This window comes from Thunnus albacares, chromosome 19, assembly GCF_914725855.1.
Source record: "Thunnus albacares chromosome 19, fThuAlb1.1, whole genome shotgun sequence".
In the NCBI taxonomy this organism is placed as follows: Eukaryota; Metazoa; Chordata; class Actinopteri; order Scombriformes; family Scombridae; genus Thunnus; species Thunnus albacares.
This window is the reverse complement of record NC_058124.1, coordinates 14706992-14732474: the sequence shown is the minus strand read 5'-3', so window position 1 is coordinate 14732474 and position 25483 is coordinate 14706992. Positions and strand designations below refer to the sequence as shown.

The 25483-nt window shown below is 40.0% G+C and overlaps 1 protein-coding gene across 3 annotated transcripts; it reads right to left on the bottom strand.

Moving 5' to 3' along the window:
• Positions 1–6123: 6123 nt before the first annotated feature.
• tpd52 (tumor protein D52) lies at positions 6124–25483 on the bottom strand. 3 transcript variants are annotated; one of them, XM_044335511.1, is made up of 7 exons: positions 25333–25483; positions 13001–13131; positions 11867–12015; positions 11315–11416; positions 10610–10636; positions 8677–8725; positions 6124–8310 (listed from the first exon to the last, which is right to left on the bottom strand). In XM_044335511.1, the coding sequence occupies exons 1-7, from the start codon at positions 25349–25351 to the stop codon at positions 8188–8190; spliced, it is 600 nt and encodes a 199-aa protein (XP_044191446.1). In that variant the 5' UTR covers positions 25352–25483; the 3' UTR covers positions 6124–8187. The 3 variants fall into 3 exon arrangements, with proteins under 3 accessions (XP_044191446.1, XP_044191447.1, XP_044191448.1); XM_044335512.1 differs by lacking the exon at positions 10610–10636 and having other exon boundaries at positions 25333–25482; XM_044335513.1 differs by lacking the exons at positions 6124–8310; positions 8677–8725; positions 10610–10636 and having other exon boundaries at positions 11311–11416; positions 25333–25482.

Below are 25483 nucleotides of genomic sequence, written 5' to 3'. Positions count from 1 at the left end.
AGTGACAGGGGAAGTGATTTCATTTCAGATGACATCAATATAAGATTAACTTGACTTTATTTGTAACTTTATTTTCTTTTATAAGGTGATTTTGGCTTATTAGCAGTAAAAGTCGCAGCAGCAGCAGGAGAGTGCCGTTCGAGACCACCAACCGGACATCCTTACTGTCACGTTTTTACCACATTTTACTGATTATTTTAACCCAAACCATGATCTTTCCCGAACCCTAACCAAGTGTTTTTTGTGCCTAAACCAAACCAACAGTGTTAAATGACACATGAAATGTCCATAAAAGTGATGTGCTATTTATACCCCATCCCATGAGATGCAAAGTTAGCACGACCCATAGAGCCACAATTGTCACATTTATGGGAAATACATCAGGTTTAAATAAACCACAATTTCCCTTTAATTAGTTAGCGTTAAAGGACCAGTGTGTAGAATTTAGTGGCATCTAGTAGAACTGACCTGGCAGAAATGGAATATAATATTCATAAGTATGTTTTAATTAGTGTATAATCACCTGAAAATAAGAATTGTTGTGTTTTCGTTACCTTAGAATGAGCCCTTTATATCTTCATAGGGAGTGGGTCCTCCTCCACAGAGCCCATCATGTTGCACTGCCATGTTTCTACAGTAGCCCAGAATGGACAAACCAAACACTGGCTCTAGAGAGGGCCTTTTGCATTTTTTGCGAGTTTCACAGCCACTGTAGGTTCTCCTACATGCTTTGAAGGAGGGGGTGAGGGAAGGGGTACTCAGTTGGTTGCAATCTGCAACCTCACCACTAGATGCCACTAAATCCTACACGCTGGTCCTTTAAAGGTGCTGGTTTTATTGCTCTTCCACAGAGCCAGGCTAACTTTCTACCTGTTTTCAGTTTTGTGCTAAGCTAAGCTAACCGGCTGCTGGCTGTAGCTTCATATTTTCTGCACACACAAGTGATCTCACTCTTTGCATTTGACTCTCAGCAAGAAAGCAAATAATCAGACTATTTCCCCAAATGTCAAACTATTCCTTCAATGTTTTACCTTCTTATGTGGCATTCAGGTGAACAGCCAGTGCATGTCAAGAGGGCAAAGTATTTCAAACCATTTGAAATACATTTTTTACACATGCAAGATCATTACAGTATAAACCTGTAAACCTGGTGAATCTCATCACCAGCCTGTTTTCAACAGTTGGGATGAAAAGCAGATGTTGTCCTGTGCCAATGTTCTGCACCACACTGCTGTGATCCTGCTAAATTTGTCTCCTCCAATCAGTATCATTTACTCCAAATTTCCGACCCTGAAACAACAACCCCAACAGAGGAGCGTTTCATTTCACTGAAGGTTGAGGAATTATTTACAACTCCAGAGTGCTCTGATATCTCAAACTCTGTCAGCTTTAATACGAATACATGTCTCCCAACCGCTATCCTTACCCACTCTGCTTGTTTTATATTTATGTGGAGAAAATAAGTCTGGTTTAAACCTATATGGGATGAGCTCCAGTATGAGTCCCACAGGCCTGCTTCCACTGGGTCATCACAGCAGTGTGTTTTTATGAGTCTTGGCTGGAGGATGAACGAGACAGCGTTTATCATTCTGTGCTGAAAGGGTTGAAGATTGGTTAGGACTGATGTAGGAAATTAGGTCAGACAGTTTTGAAAGGTGCAAGCTTTTTTCCCCCAAATTGGCCCTTTTTCAATCCACCTTTTATCAAGCAACTGCAACATTTATATCAGTCTGCATCATTTATCAAGCAGAATTTGAATATGCAACTAAACATCTCAGCTGCAAATGTCTGTCACTTGTGTTTTATTCCTTATGAAACCTGTTTGGGCAAGATTTTCACTGCATGCATGCATGTTACACAACCCAGACCCCTACACACACACACACATGCACACAAACACACTGTGAGTGAAAGAGGTGTGAAAGCAGACTGTGTTAGATCATGTCATCAGGGTGATATGTGCCCACGCTGCTCAACATATGTCCCCGTGGCTTCAGGTCTCATCCTGTGATGATGTGAAGAGCTCGCTGGTGGAAGCTACTCACGTCTCGCCAGGCCTCTGGTCGAAACGCACAGCTCTGTGTGTGTGTGTGTGTGTGTGTGTGTGTGTGTGTGTGTGTGTGTCTGCAGCGTGAGATGATGGAGTGTGTGTTTCCAATGACCGCCCGAGGTATGTCCCATCTGCTCGATGTAGCATTTACACCTCCTCCTGTTTGTCTGTGTTTGTGTGAGCACAAAAGCTTGTATGTGTTTACTGCGAGTGTGTGTGTGTGTGCACCTTTGCTCCCCTACAAAGCCTGATCGAGTCATTCCTGCGGCCATAAATGTGCACTTTTCAATGTGCAAGCTGTCATACCTCATGCATTATCAACCACTACATTGACAGGGCATAATAAACCTCTCCCTGCTGCTTTCCACACCAGCCGAAGCCTGCTTGCTTCATTTTCATAAACACTAGCATCTGCAGCAAATGAAACATAAGGAGCCCAAAGTAAAGAGATACAGCATGTTTATCATGCTAAACCAGAGGTCACCTGACATTTTACATGAGATTGTGTTGATGTTGCTGTGAAGGAAAGAGCCAACTGTTTTTTGAGTGGCAGGTTGAGGTGTGTTGGCATCGCTGAGTCGAGCTCGCAGAGGATGTTTGGCTTTTTGTTGGAGCGCAGGGAGCTGTTTATGTGTACGTACGTGTGAATAATAGATGAGGGTGATGAGAAAGAGCACACATTCGCAGGCTCCATCTGTGACCTCAGTTGATAAGAATCGTTGCCGTCCATGAAATCAGTAGCTTTCCCTTTCACGCTGAGGGCGCAGGAGGTTTAAAGAAGAGGAGAAAGAAGGGTGAGGGGGGTGAGAAGCAGAGTGTGGATCGGTTTTATAGAAGCGATATAGCCTTTTCACGTGTGAAAACTCTAGAAAGATCGCTGTAGGAGCAACAGGAGGATCAGGATCCAGCTTTGAGATTAGAAAACTAAGAGATTCTGCCTGTTTGCACGACAACAGAAATGTCTCACAAAGCCTGTTTTTGATCAGGGTCATGGTCTCAGCCGTTAGAGGGGGCAGAAGAAGAAGAGGACGTAGGGGACTGATATTTTAGAGGAAGTCACAAATGACTCCCGGCTCTTTGCAAAAAGTTTGAACTTTGAAGAAATGGTTTGAGCGTCTTGGGAATACACTTATTTTTGCTTTCTAGCTGAGAGTTAGTTTAGAACAGTGGTAGGCAAATAGCGGCCCGTGGGCCAAATATGGCCCTCCAACAAAAATATTTGGGCCCAAATGAAGTTTCCCCTTTTATAGATTGCATCAAATCTTTTACATGACTCTTCATAATTCTACAGTAGATGACTATGTAAACACAAGGCTCATCTAAATCCCAATAAATATAAGCTTATAACCTCTTATACATTAATACAGGTGCATAACTTAATTTGTCCTATCTGATCAGAGCAGGTTTGTGTCAACAACAGTACTTGAAGTGTTTGCTGACCCCTGGTTTAGAAGATTAATACACCTACCAGAACCTCTAAAGCTCACTATTAACATGATATATCTTGTTTGTTTAATATGTACAAAAACCAAACTGTAAAACCTTTTTTACGGGGGTTATGTGTCAGGGTGGTACCTCTCATCTAGCCTAACTCTTGGCAAGAAAGCAAATAAGCATGTTTCCCTGAAACATCAAACTATTCCTTAAAACTGTACCTCAAAGTGTGTGTGTGTATGTGTACACTCTCACTGTCCGGAGGGATGGGAAGTCATTTGGGACAATTTCAGAGGGTTTTTTTTTGCCTTCTGATCTCCCACACACACACACACTAAGCCATGTTTAAACTGAATGTTCTCTCTCTGCACATTTAAATCAAGGCCTGCTTTATCATATTACACACATAAACAGTTATCAGTGTCAGACACTGAGTCTATATATGGGATTCTTTATTGCTAACAACACACTACACAAAGCACTCGCATTATGTATCCGTTCTATCACAAATGGTATACTCCAATGATGTTTTGTTATATTCTTTTCCACAATGTAATCAAATGAATTCTATGAATATATGATGATTTTTCTCAAAGAAGAAGAATCGATGCACTCTGACTGTTAACTCCTGTACTGCAGTTTTTTGTTTGTTTGTTTTTTGTTTTTTTTCTTTTCTTATCTGGTCTCCTAGTGTAGAAACTGCCATGGTTCTTGTTGTAAATGGTGTTTACTGACACTTGCGTTCTGGTGCTGTTGTCGTTTGACTCGGTGTACAGTTTAGACCTTTTTCCAGAGTAATCTGTGTGTGACTAGAAGAATTTGGAGGCATCTGGTTTTAACTGAATAAAGATTTTTTGGCAGCTGTTTGTTAGCTGATGTCACTGTGTCTTTTCTGTGCTCCGCTCAAAGAATAATTCACTGCCCCATTAACATTTAGTGTTAAGACATATACTCAAAAGTACTAAAGTAACTCTTTTTATGACAATGAGATAGTTACATAGGTTCACTGAAAAGTTCAATGTAGCATCTTGACTAAATTACTAAGTGCATTTGCTCAACTACTATACACAACTATAATTATGAGTTACTAGTACTTTACTAGAGTATTTCAGTTTTCTGCTACTTTATACTTCAGTACATTTCTGAGGAAAATATTCAACTTTTTACTCCACTACATTTACTTCACAATGATAGTTACTGGTTACTTCAGGGTCAGAATTTACATGCAAAATATGTTTATAATCATGCTTCAGTAACAATAATACAATTATATAATATGTAATATAACACATAGAGGTCATTTTGCTGCATGATGAGTACTTAATTTTAATGCTTTAAGAACTTTATACTGATTTTGAATACAGGACTTCTACTTGTAAATAGAGAGTGTATTTTTCATTGTCCCTCTCCAACTCAGAGGTGCTCAACAAAAAAGGTTCAAAACAAATATGAATGAAGCATCATCCCTGTCTTCTAATAATGATGTCATTTGTGTCTGACTAAATGTAAATGTTCAACCACATTTGTGCACAATTTGTGCACAATTACTATTTGTTGAACATTTGTTGCTTTTGTACAACCATTTGTGGTTGTACAAAAGGTCAAAGTTCAAGTGTCATTTACATTATATTAATGAGACTACTTTTGATTTATTACTCTCCATTCTCATCTGTAAACATGAGACACCTTTTTCTACAAACACAGACTTTTGTCTTTCAATCATGAGCCTCGTTATTAGAGTCAACTCTTAATTTCAACATCCAGTTTTGTTACCACTTTAAACAGGACGCTCTGCTTATAATATGTCCGAATGTTTTGGATCTACTCTATAGGCACCAGCTCTGTGACTTTCCCTCACTCAGAATAATGAGTCAGTTAAGCCAATGTGGCATTTCAAAATCTCTCCTTAATTACCTTATTAAAAAAAATGAAAGAAGACCTACCAATAACATCTTCCCTGCCATAAACGATTATATAATTTATGTCTAACCAACAGTGGTAGTGTTCAAATATAGTTTAAAAAGTACAAATCTTCATTGACAATTATACTTACAATGGAATTGTTTTAGTACATGAACATTAAATTGCATGAATTACCAATAGGATTACCAGGAATTTGGACTAGAAATACTTATTTTTCCCTCATCAGTGAAAGACAGATTACTACAGTAAAGTCTAAATTTGGATATTTGCTTTTGTCACCACTTTAAACAAGATTTTGACATTTCCTTGTAGGCTTTTCACTCTTATGTTGAGTTTTGGACTCTAAGCTCCTCAGTATCCTGCTGGAACTGGGCTTCTATAGAGATCTATTAATTAGGCACAAGCTCATAACTATGAGTCAGATCAGCAGTAGCAGTCAGTCCTGGCACCAGGAAATATTATGTATGACCTGGTATGGATATTGAGAAAAATAAAGCCATCATGTGTAGCTTCTGTGCTTGGCTGCCCTCTTGTGTTCAAACGAGGAACTGCAGCTTGCTTCTTTTTTTTTCCTCCATCAGTTCCAGTTGTAACCACATATCATCACAGTTGTTACCTTATGTTGTGTCAGCCAAATGTGAACTAGATACAGTGAAAATCTTGCAGCCGTTTCCACCCCCTCACTTCTACATTAAGACAGTTAGCACTGAGTCAGGTTACTTCAGAGGTAATTTTTTAATTAGAGTACATTTCTCCACTCCACTGCTCCAATTAAGAACCAAACAAATCATATGTGTATGTATGTGTGTGTGTGTGTGTGTGTGTGATATGTATGGCTAATTACAGATTAAATCCTCATGTCTGAGATAAAAAAGGCTGTAATGAATCCTCTCGGTGATCTAGGTCATGGCTGGAAAGCAATGTTACATGAGGACATAGGATACTGTATTACTGTGAGAAAATCATTGCTTGTCATGGCTGACTCAAAATAGCAAACGCCGTTGTGTTACGGTTGGTAAATACAAGATCTTAACACCAGATATCCCTCACTGGACCTGTCTTCTTACATGGTGTTCTGATCTTCAGCCAGTGTGGCAAATTGTATCAATGATGGTTAAGACTGTGTCATGTTTTGCCAGTCGTCCAACAGCAGGGGAAGTCTTGTACTATGAATGTCAGAAATATGTTGAATCCCTGCGTCTTCCATTTGTGTACCAAAAGAAAACCTTTTGTGTGTTCAGATTGGTTCTGAGCGCCCTTCAAGTTTTATTTAACCTCCATTGATTGTAAAACTCCTGTGTCATGCATAACTATGTACTAGAAAAGTGTCTGATGAGAGTAAATGTTCAGTAGTTTAATAATATGAAGCCTAATGCAGCATGAGATTGTCAAGTAAAGAAAATTATTCTGTGATGATTCATACATTTGACATTGCGTCACCCTGTGAAAACTCTGTATCCACAACATTAATTTCCACTTTCTAACAGTAAGATTTTATCAGTTTATTTTGCTAAATAAGCAGGGGAACTTTCTAACCCCATAAAAGGAACAGTTCATCATTCGGTTTATCTGAAAAATTAAAAATCTCCAAATTTGGGTTCACTTTATCAAGGCTATATAAAAACAAGCAGATTTTGATTGTTTTGTGTCTGAACACATTGCCAGAAAATTGTCAAAACCAAAATTTAAGAGGAAAATTGCACCATTACATTATCCTGTGTCAGTGTACAAAGTAACACCAAGCAGTATATTCTTTGGCCTTGCCTTGTTTTTTTTTCTGTATTACAGAGCACAAGCAGGCTAGGTGTTACCTCCCTCGCAGAAACAATGGACAAGTGTTCAAATATTGACTCTGGCTCTGAAAGAGACACATTTATTTCACTCTCACACAGGGTCAAGGCCGAGCCTCGACTGTGTGTTTGCTCTGTCTCTGTTCTGCTGATCTCGGCTGTTTTCCTGTAACTATCGTGGCGTGGACATCGGATTTTGCCAGGCTCTTAACAGTGGGGGGAAAAAGGGGATGGATTTTATTCTCAGGTGTTTTTGAAATGCCAGTTTTGGAGTAGGTGACTTCCTACAGCACACAAAAATGCATACATTCATATTGTGAAAACAGTGTCAAGACTACTTTAAGATTGTGTGGTGTCTTCAGATTAATATAATGAAGAAATCAGATTTGTAACCCAAAGTAAACCAAGAATAGCCCCAACATGGAGGCACACAAAACAAATGCTTATAATAATAAACCCAGTATATAATAAGGGCCATGCAGAAGCAATAAGCCAACAACTGCCTGGTTCACATAAAAAGTGTAAATCTTTTTATATTTGTGCAATTTTCTACACTCAAACAAACAAAAACCGTGTGTTAATTTGATAAACAAACAAAAAAAACCCCTAGAAGTATGTTTGGCATCTGAGCTTTGCTGGTTAGACAAAGGCAGAGGAGAAAAAAAAAAAAGAAGTGCGGGAGGAGAAGGAAAGTCATACAGCAGGGAGGATTTCTCCCACAGCGAGCCACAGCCGACTCAAAAATAAACGGCCGGCACGAGACCACATGCCTGCACCCATCCCATGCTTTCAGTTTCCACACCAGTTAACAAGTGAGCGCACGTGTCAGACAAAAAAGACCAGACAATTAGATCACAGGGAAGGCTGGGGTAAGTCATTTGTTTCCAATAAAAGGGGGAGACTGGCACACAAGAGTTTAGGGGACGAGTGTTGACGGTCCAGGGGTTAGGGGGTCAAGTGAGGAGGGGGTCAGGAGGGGTTAGGCAGGTCTCAGTGCATCGGGGCCTCCTGGGTGGGCGGTTCCTCCGGCTGATCAAGCAAAGACTCGGTGGTGGGGTTGCCGCTGTCCTGCTCGCCGGGGTTGGTAGTGGATGTTGATGGACTCATCTTGGTCTGACACAGAGGGAGAAACATCTTTACAATTTAACTTCTAATTTAAATAATCTAAATTCCTGTTTTTACTGACACTGAAAAGAGTTGACGAACTGTCTCTGAGCTGTAGCTATATTCAAGCTATGAAATTAAAAAAAGAATATTACAGACTGATTGGAAGGGTGATGTCTACAATTGAGTCAAGCTAATGCACCATGACCAAGTCAATATATCTCATTGAGCTGCTAAAGGGCAACATTAGAAAGGAAAAGCAATACTACACAAATACAGTGTAACTAAATTAGTGAAATTTCCTCTATACATTCCTGGTGAACGTCCGTCACTATCACAGCAGTGTGACCTGCAGTCCCGTTTTTAGTCCATTACCTTCAGCGTCTCCACTTTCTCCTCAAATGACTTGAAAGTTGGTGCGTTCCTGTGAAAGGACAAGATGTATAAGAGTGAGTGACAAGATCACAGACCGACCTACAGTGTTTGAATTTATCTGATGTTCTCATAATACAGTAGTGTGGTAAAGTGGACATACAGACAAGTCAGCCCTTCAAAAGAAAAAAAAAAAAAAAGGGAGCAGGACATCCACTGTGATCGTGTCTTTAGGAGTCACGTTATCTGATACTTGATACAAACGGTGGGGGATTTTCTAATGTGAACCCATTGTTCTACTGAAAAGGTGTTGAAGAGGTGATTTTCATGAAAACATAATCAAGAGAATCAAGGTCTTTCTTTTAACATGTTGTGTTTGATTCATACAGTTTAAAAGGAATACAGAAACAGATTGGCGCTCACATTTTTGTGATATATTTGTTGGATATTAGGTCAAATGTTTTTTGGGGTTTTTTGGGGGGTTTGTTTGGGATTTTTTTACACAAATACACAGTAGTGCATTGTACTTTTTATATTTTGAGCAAGTGTCTCACACAACCAGACCTCTACCTAATCAACTCACTACAGTCTGGAGAAATTGAGCTAAAACCTTGCTTGGAAACTGCGGTGAGACAATAGTGTGTTGTTAAAACTTACTTACAGAAAACCAACCAGAGGAGTCCTTTCTGAAGGTGTCTGTTTTCAAATTCACACCTTAAGGATACTACCTCAGGGTTTCAAAGATGCCTTTTATCACAAGAATTTTGACAAGATTTTTGATAGACCTCTGTCAGCTTGACGAAACTGAAGTCTGATCATGTGATATTATTAAAACTGCAGCTTCACTGATAGCTGTTAAAGTGGCTGTTAGCAGTGGACGCTTTTGCCAACTTCATGCTATATCTTTTTTTAATATATCTATAACATGAATATACAGGACTACGACTCTTTACCTCTTTCACGTTTTGCCACTGTGTGTCAACCCCTTACCTCATGACAGGCATACTAGCCGAGTGTTGTATTGATCGTATGCTATCCGACAGCATTATGGAGAAGAAAGGGCTCGTTAGTGGTTACATTAGCATAGAAAAGACAGTTTTACACAGGAAGAACAAGAGAGAAACAAGACAGGCACGCATATGCTAGCAGAGTGCACACAGCCTCATTTATTCTACTATATACTGTATGTTCAATAAGCGAGTATTCTCTCAAGTGCATAAATCCTATAAATCCTGCTTTATCCCATTAAGATTGATTGTGTATTAACACAGTGGGTGTGTACTAATCCTGTGTATTATGGGAGAATATCTTGTCATCAGAAACACACGCACACAAAACACCCACAAAGCATTTACATACACACACACACACACACACGCACACCCTTTGACCCCTGTCAGGTTGCTCTCCACTCCCCCCACCCCCCAAACGAGCCCTGTGTTCTAGCTCATCCGTGAGGCTGCATTTCTCAGCATCCTGCAGCTTTGAGGGGCCTAATAATCTTGTTTGCAGCTCAGTAATCCAGAGAGAAGAAGGATGACAGGGAAGACGGCAGATTAGGATCTGGGGGTGGGGCGGGGGGGATCAACTGGAGATAGATTTTAAATGGAACAATCTGTTGTTGGTTTTTTTTTTAAAAGCCATGTTTAATCAGGAAATATTCACAATAATTAATATTGTTGTGTTTAGATGTCTTCAGCATTTTGAAAGCAATATTGTAAAGTAATTAGAACGGACAATTACACACACACACACACTATTACCCCTTCATTTCTACATCTATGACTTAGGTGGCAGTTTAGTCAGTAGAATTTGGTGAATGACATGCATTTAAAACATAAAACCAGTGTTCATGCAAAATGAAACAGATGACAGGAGAGAAATTGGAGATAATTCAAAATTTAAGTTAGAAGTTAGATATTTTTGGCTGTCTTACCCAAACATACTAGAAATAGACTGCAACCTGCAAAGGCCAAGTATGGATGTAAGATACAAGATTTGAGTTGTGTGTGTTAATTAATCTCATAGTGAAGCATATTAAATTATTACTGCACAAATCCAAATATGCCACCGATGGAAATCGTGCTGCGGGTTAAAAAACAGGCAAGAATGAGTTAAGCTAAGGCCACACATACTGTAGCTGCTGGTAGACAACTTCCTGCCTTTGGCCATATGCTGCAACATTAACTTGTTCGTACCCATGTCTAATAACTCCCGGACAATAAAATCACGCTATATCCCTGAATTGGTGCATAAAAAAGCTGTAAAGCAACATGTAAAGCTGGAAATCGTCTGTTGAGACATGAATTTTCTTGTCCCATCTGTGGCTGATGGCCAACATGGCTGATACTGACAGATCTTAGCACCTCCTTGTATACTGTAGATACACTGGGCATGGCTAACAGGTAGAAATCCCAGGAAAGAACTAAAGCTATCAGCCCACGTAAATAGCACTTTAAGTGGGAAGAGAGGTATCTGGGAAGAGGTAGGGTGATTTCAAGGAAATAAACCATGAGGTTACTATACTCAAATCAGTTAAGCGCGGAGGATGGAGCACAAACGTTGCAGTGGAACAATGAATAATATGGTGCCATCATAACTTTTTAAGATATTTGATGTGAAGTTACATTACACATCTCACCTGACATCCTCAAGTTTCCGGCTGATGGCTGAGCCCATAGTAGAGAAGGCTGTTGTGGCCTTCAGCCCTGCCTGAGACAGAGTTTCAGATGTCCTCCTATAGCTGAGTGAGGGACAAGTGATGGGCAGCAAAAAGAGGGGATACAGTATGAGACTGATGAAAAGAGACAAGAGATCAAAGACTGAAGAGAAGCATCAAGGTCAGAACTAAACTTCAAATGTCTTTTTTTATTTAAAAAAACACCTGAAAGCATCAAAATGCTGCTCGTTCCTGTGATGTAAAAACACGTCAAACCGTTTCATACAGGCAGCTCTGACATCTTTCTTCTCATCATACGGTGGAGGAAAAAAAGTTCTCCCTCAACTGTGCTGATAGTTAACTGTGTTTCCAGGGTACCAAGATACTGGAAAAAAGATTTATGGTGCGTATGTTGGAAAAATGGTGGATAATAAAGCAGCTGGTCATGAGGTTTCTGTTTGGAATTCCATGCAGGTCAAAACATAATAAATGTGTCAAGTCTAACATCAGCATACTGTGCAGGTTAGTACTTACGCGTTGGAGGTGGTGACCTCCTGCCAGGTTTTGGTGATGTTCTGTTTCAGCTCATTAAGAGGTGTGATACCCAGCTTCCTCTTAATGTCCGCCAACTGCCTCTCCTTGGCTGCCAGCACCTGAGACAGAGTCTGGATCTCATCCTCCACCTGTACACACATACATACACACACACACACACACACACATATATACATATAGACAGCCGGAAATGTGTTATATTTGAGGTTTTATATTGTACATACATTGTGCTTAACCTTGTCCCGTCTTAATCCGTTTTAGATTCACTTAGAAACCAAATAACAGCAGCAAAATCAAACACAGAGCGTAAAGGCGCATTAAAAAGTAATGTTTATTTAAGTAATCTTTAAGTAAAGAGAAGCTGCTGAAAGGCACTCAGAATGCGGCCGCTCTATGACAGGCGCTGCAGCTGTCAGCTCTTTTGCAAGAGCGAACTGCTCCCATAATTTGAGAAAGTTTGAACTTTTTAGAAAGGGTCAAATGACATCAACCACTTTTTTCTAAATTACTCTGGTTATATTGTGTAATTTTCTTTTTATCAATAAATCCCATGAAAAGAGCAAAGCAAACACAAACAACAAATCGATCTTACTAAAAAGCATTTTCTGTGTATCCAAAGCCTGATAGATCTTATTCCTCTGTGCCATAGAGCTCAGTTGTTGTCCAAAAACTATTTAAAACACATGAAGGAGAATCAACGACGCACTGGGTGACACATTACTTCATTACGATGAGTCAATCCCACAAACGTCTGCTACCATAAATACCCACTACTACAGCAAATCTGCAGCTAAATATAGACCCCAACAAACACACTATTTAGCCAATGAAAGAGATGCTCGCTTTTATGTTTTTATGTTACAATCACAAGTGGTAGAGTTGCGGGACATAATGGCTGTCATAGAAATGGAAAATTAAGCAGTAATCCAACATAAGTGGTTGAGCGCAATGGGAATCGAGCACTCTGTGTGAACACAGCCTGGCCTTGTTTGAGATGAAAAGACCTTCCCCACTATTTGCAAGGACAGCTATCTTTAAATACAACAGATTGGTTCCAACACCTGATCTTGACTCCCTGTACCATGACCTCTTTAATCCCTGATTCCTCCTGACCTTGACTAGCTCCTCTTGTAGCTCCTGCCGCTCCTCCTCCGTCAAGGCAGCGGGAGGAGGGGAAGTAGGACTGACAGACGTCACTGCATCTTCTCCCACCTCTGGAACTGAATCGGGATGCTGCTGTGCACCTGGGAGGTAAAATTTAAAAACAAACAAACAAACCATAAATCAGTGCTTCTTACATTTTAAAAGACACATTCACAAGTAGGCACCTGTGTTTGCAGCGTGACAGCGAACAGGTGGCATGAGAGGGGAGGCTAATGTTGGTTGTCAAGCACAGGCTGTCACGCTGTCCCTCTGGGGGATAAGGAGAAGAAAGGAAGCTGGTAGTAGGTGAATGGATGAAGGATATCAGAGAGTTGGATAAGAAACATTAACGATGTAACAATGCTGTTTGATGGTAGGCTGTAGCAGCCTTTCAGGAACATACAGTTGCACAAAACTCTCTCTCTCTATCTCTCTCTCATAGACACTTGTGTTTTCTCTCCACACACATACAGTGCACAGTGTACACACTTGTCTTTGATGTTGCTGCCTCTGACAGAGCTGTGCCCGGTAGGAGCAGCAGTGCATCAATAATACAAAGAACTTCCTGGATGGAGACATCCTGGACTCAGACAGCGTGAGAGAACACTAGAGCAAAGGGGTTGTTAGGATCTGTCAGTCAAAAGGACAACGGCGGCTGGGGATGTTCTGGGCCGGAGCTGAGCTGGAAGAGGAAGACACAACTGTCTCTGAGTTCATTTTTTATTTTTATCTGGACTTTCCTCATATTTCAAGGGTTGAGAGTAAAAATAAGCGTGAATTAAGAGGCCAAAATAAACCTGAGAGTCGATTTCAACAAAACAGTGGTCTTGTATATATTTTTAAAATTCTAAACCTGTTACCGTCATGGTGCTGGTATTTACACTGCCCTTTGTAAATAGAGTAAGAAGCTAAATAGCATTCCTTAACTGGCTAATTACCCGTAGAATGAGCAGAAACATCTTTGTTTGGCTATTTATAAACAGAAAACATTACGGTGTGCAAATGTGTTTATGGAAAAATTGCATTTGTTCGGCTATTTATAAACAGAAAACATTATGGTGTGTCAGATTAAAGAGCTTTGGGGTATTTGTTCAATTAGTCTCCTTAAAGCGATAGTTTAACATTTTAGAAAATGTTCATTCCCACACAAGTTAGATGAGAATATTGATACCACTTTCATATTTGTTTGGTAAATATACAACGAAAAGCCAGCAGTTTTTCAACAGATTAAACAAATGAGATATAGTGTATTTATTAGTGAGTTTTAGAGGTGCTAGCTGTTTCCCCCCATTTTCTTTTTATGCTAAGCTAAGCTAACATGCTAACCAGCTGTACACTAAATAACACCGGTGATGATAATAATAATAATAATAATGATAATAAACTGTATGATAATCTGTATTTGAAATGAGCAACTCCTAATTTCCTGCTGCAATGCTAACATTTCACACCTGTAGCCATGCCCACACAGTGATGTCACAGTATACTGACACACCCATGTGTACACTTGGGTGTACACATGGGTGCTACAAGGTGAGAAGTTAAACCACTGGAGGTCAGCAAAGACAGGATTTTTAGCTGACCTTTACCTTAGAACGAGGCTCTTCAGAGAGCCTTATTTTACCTGTATGAACTAATGTATGCATTTGTTTTACAGTATTTTCTTATTTCATGTTTAGGGGTGATTTAAGATATAATTTGTCTAAAAGGAATAACCTTTCACACTAACAGGTCTGTCCTATGATCGGCGACCCATTAACATCTTTTCTCAGTCAACAAACTCCACATCTTCCCCTCCCACCTCATTCCAATCATTTGGCACCCGTCCTCTCCTTCATGTCACACCCCACTACTCCCAATACTTTAAAAACATTTTAGCCGAGATGGTTGGATGTTTGGTGCAGACAGAGATACCAAATTCACAAGAATGCAGTGATATATACTCCCACAAAGACAACTGTGGAATTTCCTCACAACTGTCTACAGAGTTGCTTATGAAATAATGTCTCCCAATCTACCAATCACATAGTATTATAAACTGAGCGCTGGGTTGCACCATTACTAGTTCTAACACCTGCTTACAGTGACAGGATTGTGTAATTGACACTTCCCCTTATAGCGGCGGTGCCTCTGCAACAGCCAAGTATTTTCTTGTTTTATGTAACGTACATTATACTGCTCAAGAACTGAGTTTTTGTCAAACACACAATATCTCCCATCACCTCTGGGTGAGAAGAACAGGTTCTGTAGGCCGATGCCTCGCCTGATTCATCTGCTAAGCAAAATTTTGTAATAAATTCCTGCAGGCAGCAATGTGAGATGTGTGTGTTTGAGCTATGCATAAGCAATTGTATGCCTCTGAGGTGTGTTTCCATCAGTAGGTGCTGAGAGCTGGAGAGAGAAAAAACAACACTCAAAGGGAGAGAGAAAGAGAGAAGTTTATATGCGAGTGTAGGCAGAAGTTTGGCTTGCTACACTAAACTACATACCCACCCACATTACTGTCCTACCCCTTTAGTTTAGCTCATTTCCTCTTAGACTAACTATGTTCTACCCCATGACCACCTACTGTAACTCTGGGTAGCAGTCAACTGCATAACAACTCATTAGAAAAGCCAGGCCATAAAGCTGAAGCATGCCTGAAAAGAGACATTTTTAACAGACTCTCCTCTGTTGTGATAATGAGTCAAAAAAAAACGTCTCTGCTATTGTTTAAGCCCACTGAACTGGAGTTGATAGATTACTTTGTTCAATCTAGAAGCTGATTTGTTTTTCTGTTTGTTCGGTCCCATGTATTATGCAATCTTATTGTTTAAATACAAGGATGTGACCAGCAATGGTGACAATGCAATAACAGAACTGGTTATATGTCTATAAATACAGAATATAGACACATCTTTGATCTGGTACTCTATATTCTACCTCCATACCCCATAAGAAACATACAGCTTGGCAAAGTTACTTCACATTCAACAAAGCATTTGTGACAAACAGAAATATAGAGATAGAAGATTAAGCTATCCCAGAGTTGTTTGAGCAGGTTGCCCAAACGTGTGAGATTACTGGATCAATCTTTGTTTGTGAGACAGACATGCCACTGTGGTACATCGGCTGCCTCCAAAATGTGAACTTAACATAATATCGACTTGATTCAACAGATCAAGATGTAACACAAACAAAATCAAACAGCAAATTCACTACAAAGGTGGCTGAAATAGAGTTTCTGTGAACTGAAAGACTTAAAATTATAACACCAATATTTTGTTAATAAAAAATTGAAAGACAGTATAACTTCAATAGGCAAGAATTGCCAAAACCTTCCTTTCCTAATATGATCATAGCTGTAAAAAAATCATTGTAAGTATGATGGTTTTCTGAAATATAAGTGATGACTAGAAGCTAAAGCAAAAGCAAAAGCTGCTATCACACACACATGCACACACACACCACTGCCACCAATTATCACTTGTTCCCTCCCCCTTCCAGTTTGTGTTCCCCAAAATTCTTCCCCTCCAGTGAACCAAACCAATGTTTTGTCTCTCTGTCCAGCACACACTCACACACTCACACACACACACATACACGCACACACACACAGACCCTCCACCCAGCCTCTCCCTTTCCTCCTAAGATTACCTCTGGTTTTGACAGCTGGCGAGCTGGGTGGTGTGTCGCTGTAGGCCGGAGAGAGGTAGAGGTAGCTGGTGTTGACTCCTTGCTCAAAGTCAAATGGAGAGTGGTATTCCTCCAGAGGCTCCATGTTTACGGCTCGCTGTGTGTTGTTAGCCGGAGCAACTACCACCTTCCTATCACCACCACTACCTAAGCAAAGCCAGACAAGTGCTGATTGTCTGCATGTGATTCGGCCGCGTGCTGGCCGTCTCTGTGTCTCCTTGTTTACAGCGTCCTGGCCTCTTCTGGTGTGTGTGTGTGACAGACACACGCTCAATGTCCAAGTGTGTGTGTGTGTGGATGGGAGAAGGTTTTGTATTGGCTTTCAGGTGGTCAGAAGGTCAGAGTGAAACTACAGTGAAGCTGGTTTTCCATTTTCTGTTTCTGCGGAAGGCCAAGGCACCTTTCTTGCTGTTAATAAGTTACCTGTCCCTTCAAGCAGCTGTTGCAGCACGCACACACACACACACTCCACACACACCCTCCCTCTTCCTCTTCCCTGTAATCCCAAAGGTCAATTCTCAATCCATCCTTCAAACATCCATTTGCGTAATCAGTACCGTTTTCCCGACGCTATCCACTGTTAGCAGAGCTAGCACTGCGGTGATATTGCATGACACTCTATTCGCCAGTTTCAATACTCTCAGGTCTCTCTGTCAATTCCCTCCCTCCTTCACTTTCTGTTATCCAAGGAGGAAAAAAAAAAAAAAAGAGGTCTCATTTGTGTGGGCTGGTCACGTGATGTGCGTGGGAGGGAGGGGGGGGGGGCATGAAATGAAAAGCATAATCTGCAGTGTCCCAGATTACAGCGAAGCGCTAATCTGGGGTGGCCAGTCCAGCTTGGAGCAGCAGTAATGCTAGTCAGCTCGAATGGAGGGGAGAGGATGCCAGAGGCTATACTAGGTATTGTGTGTGTGTATGTGGGGCGGAGAACACTCTGTGTGGTAAAGTGAAAATGTACACGAGAGCAAAGGTATGAAGCACCCTTGTAAAACCACTTAACCACAGAAAAACACACTCTTTCAGTAAGATATTTTTCCAGCAAATTCAGAAGGTAATCATCATGTCACACTAAAGGAGAGATACTTGTATGAGGAAGGAATCCGCGCTGCACAAAGAGAAGATACACTCAATACACAAATATGTCACGTTTCGCTCAAAGAAATTGATTGAGTGTCAATAGACAGTAAGCATCGCAGTGTATCTGAACACCTGCTGACGCTCCACTCTGCAGTGAAGTGAAGTGGAAAGGCAGCCTGCTGACAGATGAAATCAAGATTAATGTAAATTAACTATTCCTAATAGGAAGCACGACTAAAATACAAATGTAAATTAGTTTTAAGATTATTTTCTGATACCTTAGGACAGAGCACTTTGATGCCAGAATCAAGATGGAGGAGTTTGTTGCGGTTGAACATTGACTGCTGGAAATAACATGCTTTGGAAAAACTGCTTTCTGACTTGCATGGTCAGACTCTTGCTTTCACTCCCCCATTATTGAAAATGAAAAGCTACGGTCATGACAACATTAACATCCACACTTGTGGGCTAATGAGAGCAGCTCAATACAGAAATGTTTACCACTACTAAGTCCATTTTAAAACAAACCACGTTCTGTACTACAGTGAGCGCCCTTCAGCCAACTTCAACTACCATTCCTCTGTGGTTAAGAGCCAGACGAGCATGTTTGTGTGATCTTGTCCCGGAAATACCTCACATTAAGAGAGACTGATAGGACACTACCCTGGAAGTATTGAAGCACTGGGGAGGGGGGGGGGGCAAATACCACAACAAGTGAAGAGAATGGAGTTTTCAACTGCAGTTGTGTGCACTACAAAATGTATGAAATTATTTTTTTATATACAGATTGATAAAACTGATGATGTTCTGCACAGCTGCACTTAATTATACACTCCGACAACCATTCATTAACTACGAATTTTGTTTTAACAGCATGCTGATAACATCTGAATTTATACTTTCCCAAACTGTTTAACAGTCTAATTGATGTCCATCACACATCACATGGAAACTGAAACACACATTCAGCTGGCAAATATTACTGTATTTTATTAAAGGAGAAACCTGGATACGTAACTGCTTTGTGGTATTAATTCATGTGACAACACCATGTAGTATGATTTACATTATTTACACATTCTCCTAATATAATAGCAGTGACATTATGATGGCAGTGCCAGATGATAAATAATAAATATAAAGGTACTGCCCAGCCTGACTGTAGTGTATGTGTGACAGTCCTGCACAATGGAAGACAGGCTGTGGGACATGCACAGCTAACTGGTGCAGCTACAGTGTGCCCTGATCTGCAGAGTCAGCCTCCATTGCACTGTGCTTCCATTTAGCAAGGTCAGCCCAGGAAGTGACACACATACAGTCGCCCATCGCAAACTATCAAGTGTCAACATGCACTGAAATAGGCCTACATCGAGTACAATGAATCCTTGCCAGCTCAACTCCCCTCTTTCTTGCTCCTCAGATGTTTGTACTTTTGATTCCTTTTCATTTGCTGTGAAGCGTTCACATTGTGCGGCGGTATTGCAGCTGAGAGCCTTAACACAAGGACGCATTCAAAAGATCCATGCATACACATCAGCCTCCATCCTACTGCATATTCACTGTAAAAGTCCAAATCTGTTTATTGCAACGGTAGAAAGAAAACAGAGAGATACAAAATATGATCGTGTCAAAACTACCATTAATGGAGAGAAAAATTAAATGTTCACATCTTACTGTAATAATACAGGACAGAGCTCCCTACAGGATGAGCTCAACATTACTTCCACTCTGCTGCCCTTCTGACCAATGGAGCCACTGATTCATGAGAGACACTGGATTCATGTGACATTTAAAAAGAAAATGACTGGTATGCTTGAATTGGATAAATTATTAAATATATGGAATAAAAATTCCAAAGTAATACATTTGCTTTGAAAATCATCCCTGTCAAAAACTCCACCCTTTGTGAGTATTTGGATATGATTTTTTAAATAAATAAATAATTATATGTATATATATAAATAAACAAAGAACACCATGAACAACCAGTGGCACCCACCCAACCACCCAGACTGTAACCAGGAACAAACAGCCATTTTCAAGTGGTTAATGAAGCACAGCGTGAGATCAATTACCTTACGATTCATGGCATACCCTGTCACATGATTAGCCTAAAACAAGAATCATGAGACATGGATGACTGTGGGTACAGCAAACGCGTCCACAAAGTTCCCATGAGATGAGTGCATCATGGGAAAACAGTGGCTGCACCTCAGATGCAACAAACACACTGTACATGGACAGTAAATGGAAAACTGGGTGGATATAAAAGCCAAACCTTTCTTATTGTATATCGAGTGCCATATTTCCATCCTACCACTACAATTTAAATGGGACATACCATGCTTTTTGTGATTTTCTGTTATTTTTATACTGTTCAGATGGCTATGTTAAACATGGTCAAAAGGTCCAAAACTTGAGGTGAACGCATGTGAAAATGCTCCCTGCCAAGGGGCAGCTTGAAACTGGCCAACCAGAACAGAGGGGGCTCATTGGGAGGGGGTCTTAAAGAGACAGGAGCTAAAATGGACTGTTTCAGACAGAGGCTGAACTGAGGGGCTCCATGAAGGGTCAGTACAAGATAGATAAGGAGTTTTTTTTTTTTTTTACTGTAAATCATGCAAACATATACCAGTAGAGCCGCATAATATAAACATAGACCTGGAAATGTGCACGATGATGCGTCCCCTTTAAGAATCTTATTCATCTCACAAATGTGTTTCTATCTAATCTAGGCTCTCCGTAGCAGTATTTCAGACAAAACAAACCCTACAAAATCAGTCTCATTCTTCAAACTTAAAAGGTCCTCTGTGGAGTTTTCTTGTAAACAAAGTTAGGTTTACATTTAGCATTTTCCACCATCATGTGTTTCCTTGAGACCATCATGTGTTTCCTTGAGGCCTAAAAATGTGTTGAATGCATTTCAGCCACTTTAAAAAAATATTAAAAAACCTGCATAGTTTACATCAATGTTTGAAAGCCAGCAGTCTTCTTCTGCCCTGCTTTTTCTTTGCACGTTAACACTGCCAGGTGTCCACAATCAGTGCAACAGAGGGAAGCAGTTTCCACGTGCGCAAACATGTGTGATACAAAACAAAATTGGGAAATTGCTCCATTGTGTGTCCAAACGTTTAACTAGTGCTGTATGAATTATAAAAGGAAACTGATTTGAAGAAGTCTGTATTCTTAGTGATAACAGTTACTTCCACACAATGTGCACAGTCTTCCAACGGTCACATCATGACTGAGACTACATCACTCCATTGGATTTAGAAGTGGGTGCAGGCACGTATGACATATTCCTAAAATATAGACAGCGATAAAGGGATGCAGAAAATAGGGGAAAAAATCTAGTCTCTCTGGAATCAGTACTTAAGCCTGATTTTTAAAAAGTGAATTACAAATGAAACATTGAAATTTGTTTAATTTTCTACACCCACTCTGCTCCATATTACAGTGAGGCCCAAAGTTTCTCTCTACAGTGTCAAGGTGGAAGGTAATTTGTATGATGCCAGAGCTACCAGACAGGTGAGAGCTCTGCTTGGCCAAATCTCACAGGTTAATGAAAAATTCTACAAAAAAAAGGAGTGAAAGAAAGGGAATTCAGTGACTAGTGCATAATTTGAGTCTCTTTTTACTCCGAAGACTATTAACATATTTTAGATAATGTGTCAACATAACACAAGTAGGATTATTATTTATATTCGGATAAGCAAAGACATCTTTGCCTGAACTTGTCTTTGTCATACATGATTTCCATTACTCTCTCAATGCAGCGCTGTGAAGCTAGAAGGCTGTACAGAGTGCAACAGCTTTAAAGGGTTAGACTATTCAGCCCATAATGTAGAACATACAATATTAATTTAAAATTATAAGGAATATTTTAATCATATACTACTTTTTCCAACTTTTAGTCATCTAACTATCACCTCAAAGTTCAAAGTTTTCAAATAGGCTGGGGGCTTTGCCTTTGATCTTTGAGAGGAAATATGCAAATCTGCTGACACCAATGTTTGGAAGCTGCAGGTTTTTTGGAGAGGCTAAGTGTTCTGGGTAGTATTTTTTTTACTTCAGTAATGGTTCACATCTAACCCTTCAAGAGCTCCTTTCAATGCAACTTGACAGCCGCGACTGGTGTGCAGACAGAAATGTTTTTCTAGGTAGACTTTGGCAAACAAACACCCACCACCACCTACAATGGAAAATTCACAAAGATGTGAGACAGGTGCTGAACTGAGTTGCACTTTACCTTCAATTGGCATGATTACTCTGACATAAACTACTTTCACACATCATAATAAATCATGACAAACCTTTGAATAAATAATACGTCACTGCTGTCCTTTCTGGTGCAATAACCCAGATGGTTTCAATTAATTTACATAAATATGCTTGTGCAGTTTCCATCACTTCTAACAAAACTTGACAATGCACAGAAAACCTCACAGCTGTGAAAATGGCCAAATATTGTCATGAAATAATGCAGAATAACTTTGTGTGAGGTGAGACAAACTTTAAAAAGGACTGGATGATAAATCAATATTATTACTAATCATATCTAAACAGCATTGTGACAAAATTCTCATTTCAAGATAATGTGGATGACTAGTTAAATCTTACTGAAATTGATCACAGCATGAGAATTAAAATGCTTCAAAATGTGTGAAAACATATTTTAAATACAGATTTTGTTCTAGTAAAGCACATTTCTAACTTGAACAGGTCAGCTCGACATGGCTGGGGGTGATCTTGTCTGTGAGAGACTTCCTGACTGTTCACACAGCTGAAAGCATTCACTTGTGTCTCATTGAAATCTAATAAGGCAAAAAATGTTGGCCACTGCTCTTGATCAATCTCATTAGATGGCTGAGTGGAAAAACAAGACGGCTCGGGTAAGCCTGACTAAGATCTCATTTTTGAACATCTGATTTGAGCCAAAACCATAAGTATCTGAAGATACATAAGTATCATAAGTATCTGAAGCAGGAAGCAGAAAATATAAGAAACTGCAAAATTCTCTTACACCCTGTCAATATGTAGACATCTGCTTTCATATTCTGGAGTACTTTAGGACACACAGTAGAAAAAAATGTAGTTCAAGAGCCTGACATCCACATGGAACAATATTCCTCAGTGAGAATTTTGGAAATGAGTGTTTAATTGGGCTTATATGAATAAAAAAAGACTAAGAAAGTGTCAAAAAGGGTAAAAATATGAAAATTAATATGATATTTTAACTGTGTACAAATTCTAGTCTGCAAAAACAAACTCAAACCAACATTCCTTCCTTAAAAGTAAGAAGAACTATAGATATGAGATAGAAAATAGTCCCTGTTAGAAACTCCATTTAGCTGCAGGGAAAATCAAACACAAAGAAAGGGATGTTTACTATCAAAAAGGTCATTCATACACACACACGCACACATGCACACACACACACACACACACACACACACACACAATATGAAGAGAGCAGACTCCAGTCCCTTGACAGCTCCTTTGAGAAGCACCAGAGCACTCAATATGCACACTGGCCTAGCTCTTTTCATCCGGTCATTTGTAATGTGTCAACTCAAACACTGACAAAAGATTGTGGAAAAACACCTGGACACTAAGTGGGATAGAAAGTTTCCCAAACCTGTAACAATACCCCTCCAAGTGTCTTTTAGTCTTTATACTGCTGGTACCTGAGTGTGCTGAAATCCAACAGGTGATCATGACAAGGAATAAGATGCAGGTAACAATGGTGCCAGGAAACAGCTACCACAGATACTTGCATGAAAGCGTGACAGGAAAAATGAACTTCACTGCGTGTTGTCATGACAGTGTGGTTATAAAAAAGGAAGAAAAAAAGCAAACATGTCAGGTACTATGATGACGCTGTAAGAGATACAGTGACATTGGAAAACTAAATATTTAACAGCCCTGTAGTGAAGCTCAGTTTAGTGAAGCTGGAAAGTTTGCTTTTGTTTGACAATTTTCTTACATTGTGCAGATGGTCATTGTTAAATAAATTGCTGTTTCCACGGATGCACCAACAAGTGAGGTGGTGATTACTATAAACCACAAGAAAGACATGTTGTAATTAATAAAAATCAGTAGTCCAACTCAGCAGGATTATCTTTACAGACATCTAACAGAACCCATACAGCTATAAAGAGACAAGATACTTGCTGGCTGAATTGCTGGTTTATCCTCAGCACATACACTGGAAAATAATGTAAATGTGTAGCCAGGAATACCCTTTAAAATTGAAGAAAACATATGCATAACACAGGAAATCTACACTTCCAAAGAGGAACCATGGTCACAAGACAAGTAGCCTCAGTAACAGTGACTAAGAGACAGATTTTGGGATGGATAAACACCACCTCACCATCACCAGCGTCACAAACCTGACACATACAAAAAAAAAAAGAAGACAGGAAATACAGAATTCAGACTTCAGGAAATTACATTTCTGAAACCAATGGGTGAAGACTTTTTTTTTTGTTGTTGAAGGGAAATTAGGTCAAGACTGCAGCTTGTTTACCTGGCATCACCTTCACAAATAAACCTCTGTCATGACTTATTTCTTTCCACAAAAACTACAAGACCCTGTTATGTGGAAATAATTTTTTTAAAAAACGAAGAAACTAAATTAAGTCTTACAACTACGCTTTATCTGTTGCAAATGTCACCTGGTATTGCAGGAAAGACTCATGCAATTGCCTCAGGAGCAGCTGTCCCAGTAGGCACGCGCACAAACATGGAAGATGAGTGAGGAAGAAATGTAGAACAGATGGCTGCCTAGCAGGATGTGAAATGTCAAGGTAGGTATATGAGAGAGGAAAGACAGAATAAAATGCATTCACGGCATACCTTTGGTTCATACTTTTACCTGCTGTCTTTATATTAAAATACCTGACAGTCCCACACGTGTGCCTTTAGGCCTGTTTGACCCTCAGTAACAAACCTCACAACTATCCCATATGAAGTCTGATACAGATTAGGAAAGTGCTACTTTCAATCAAAAAGCATGCACTCCTTGCTCTGGGAATTATAATAGCGGACAGTATGACTTCACTAAAACAGGTACAGTGAGGGAAATTTGGAGAACATGCAATGAGCTGTCAGACGGGTGTAACCTATTTGTGCAGGTTGAGTTGTCAGTTACAGAACGTGACCAAATTTAAAACAAGTCTATGCCATATGTAGTCATGACAACTTCCTCGTTTTTGATTTATTACTGAAGTTGCTCATCAGCTGCTTCAATGTTGGCACAAATTCTATATAATATACCACTTCCGTGTCATTTTTTGGTAAACGTTGGCACTCAATTGTTGACATCGAAAGATTTATTTCCTTCCAAAAGCCTCAGCAGAATTATCTCTGTCACAAAGAGCAATTTATACGAGTTTGACAAGTAGCATATGTTCTCACTGGACAGAGCTTTTTTAGTTACTGCGCCAACTTAGCTAGTTTGCTAAGTTTTCACGTGAGACAAAAGTTTGAAAACGTTTTCGGGTAACAACGCAGCCAACTGTGAAACAATTCAGCACGTCAGTTACCTTTCTCTGCATCCTCCATTGTGCGGCTGAGCGTTGTTTCTGCGGTAATTGTATGTCCAGAGTGTGCAGGTTGCTCACTTTGCTGCGGCAGACCTTCCTGTTCTCGCTCTCATGTTGCCAGGCAGCTCGCCGCCGTGCGGGGTGGGGTTCG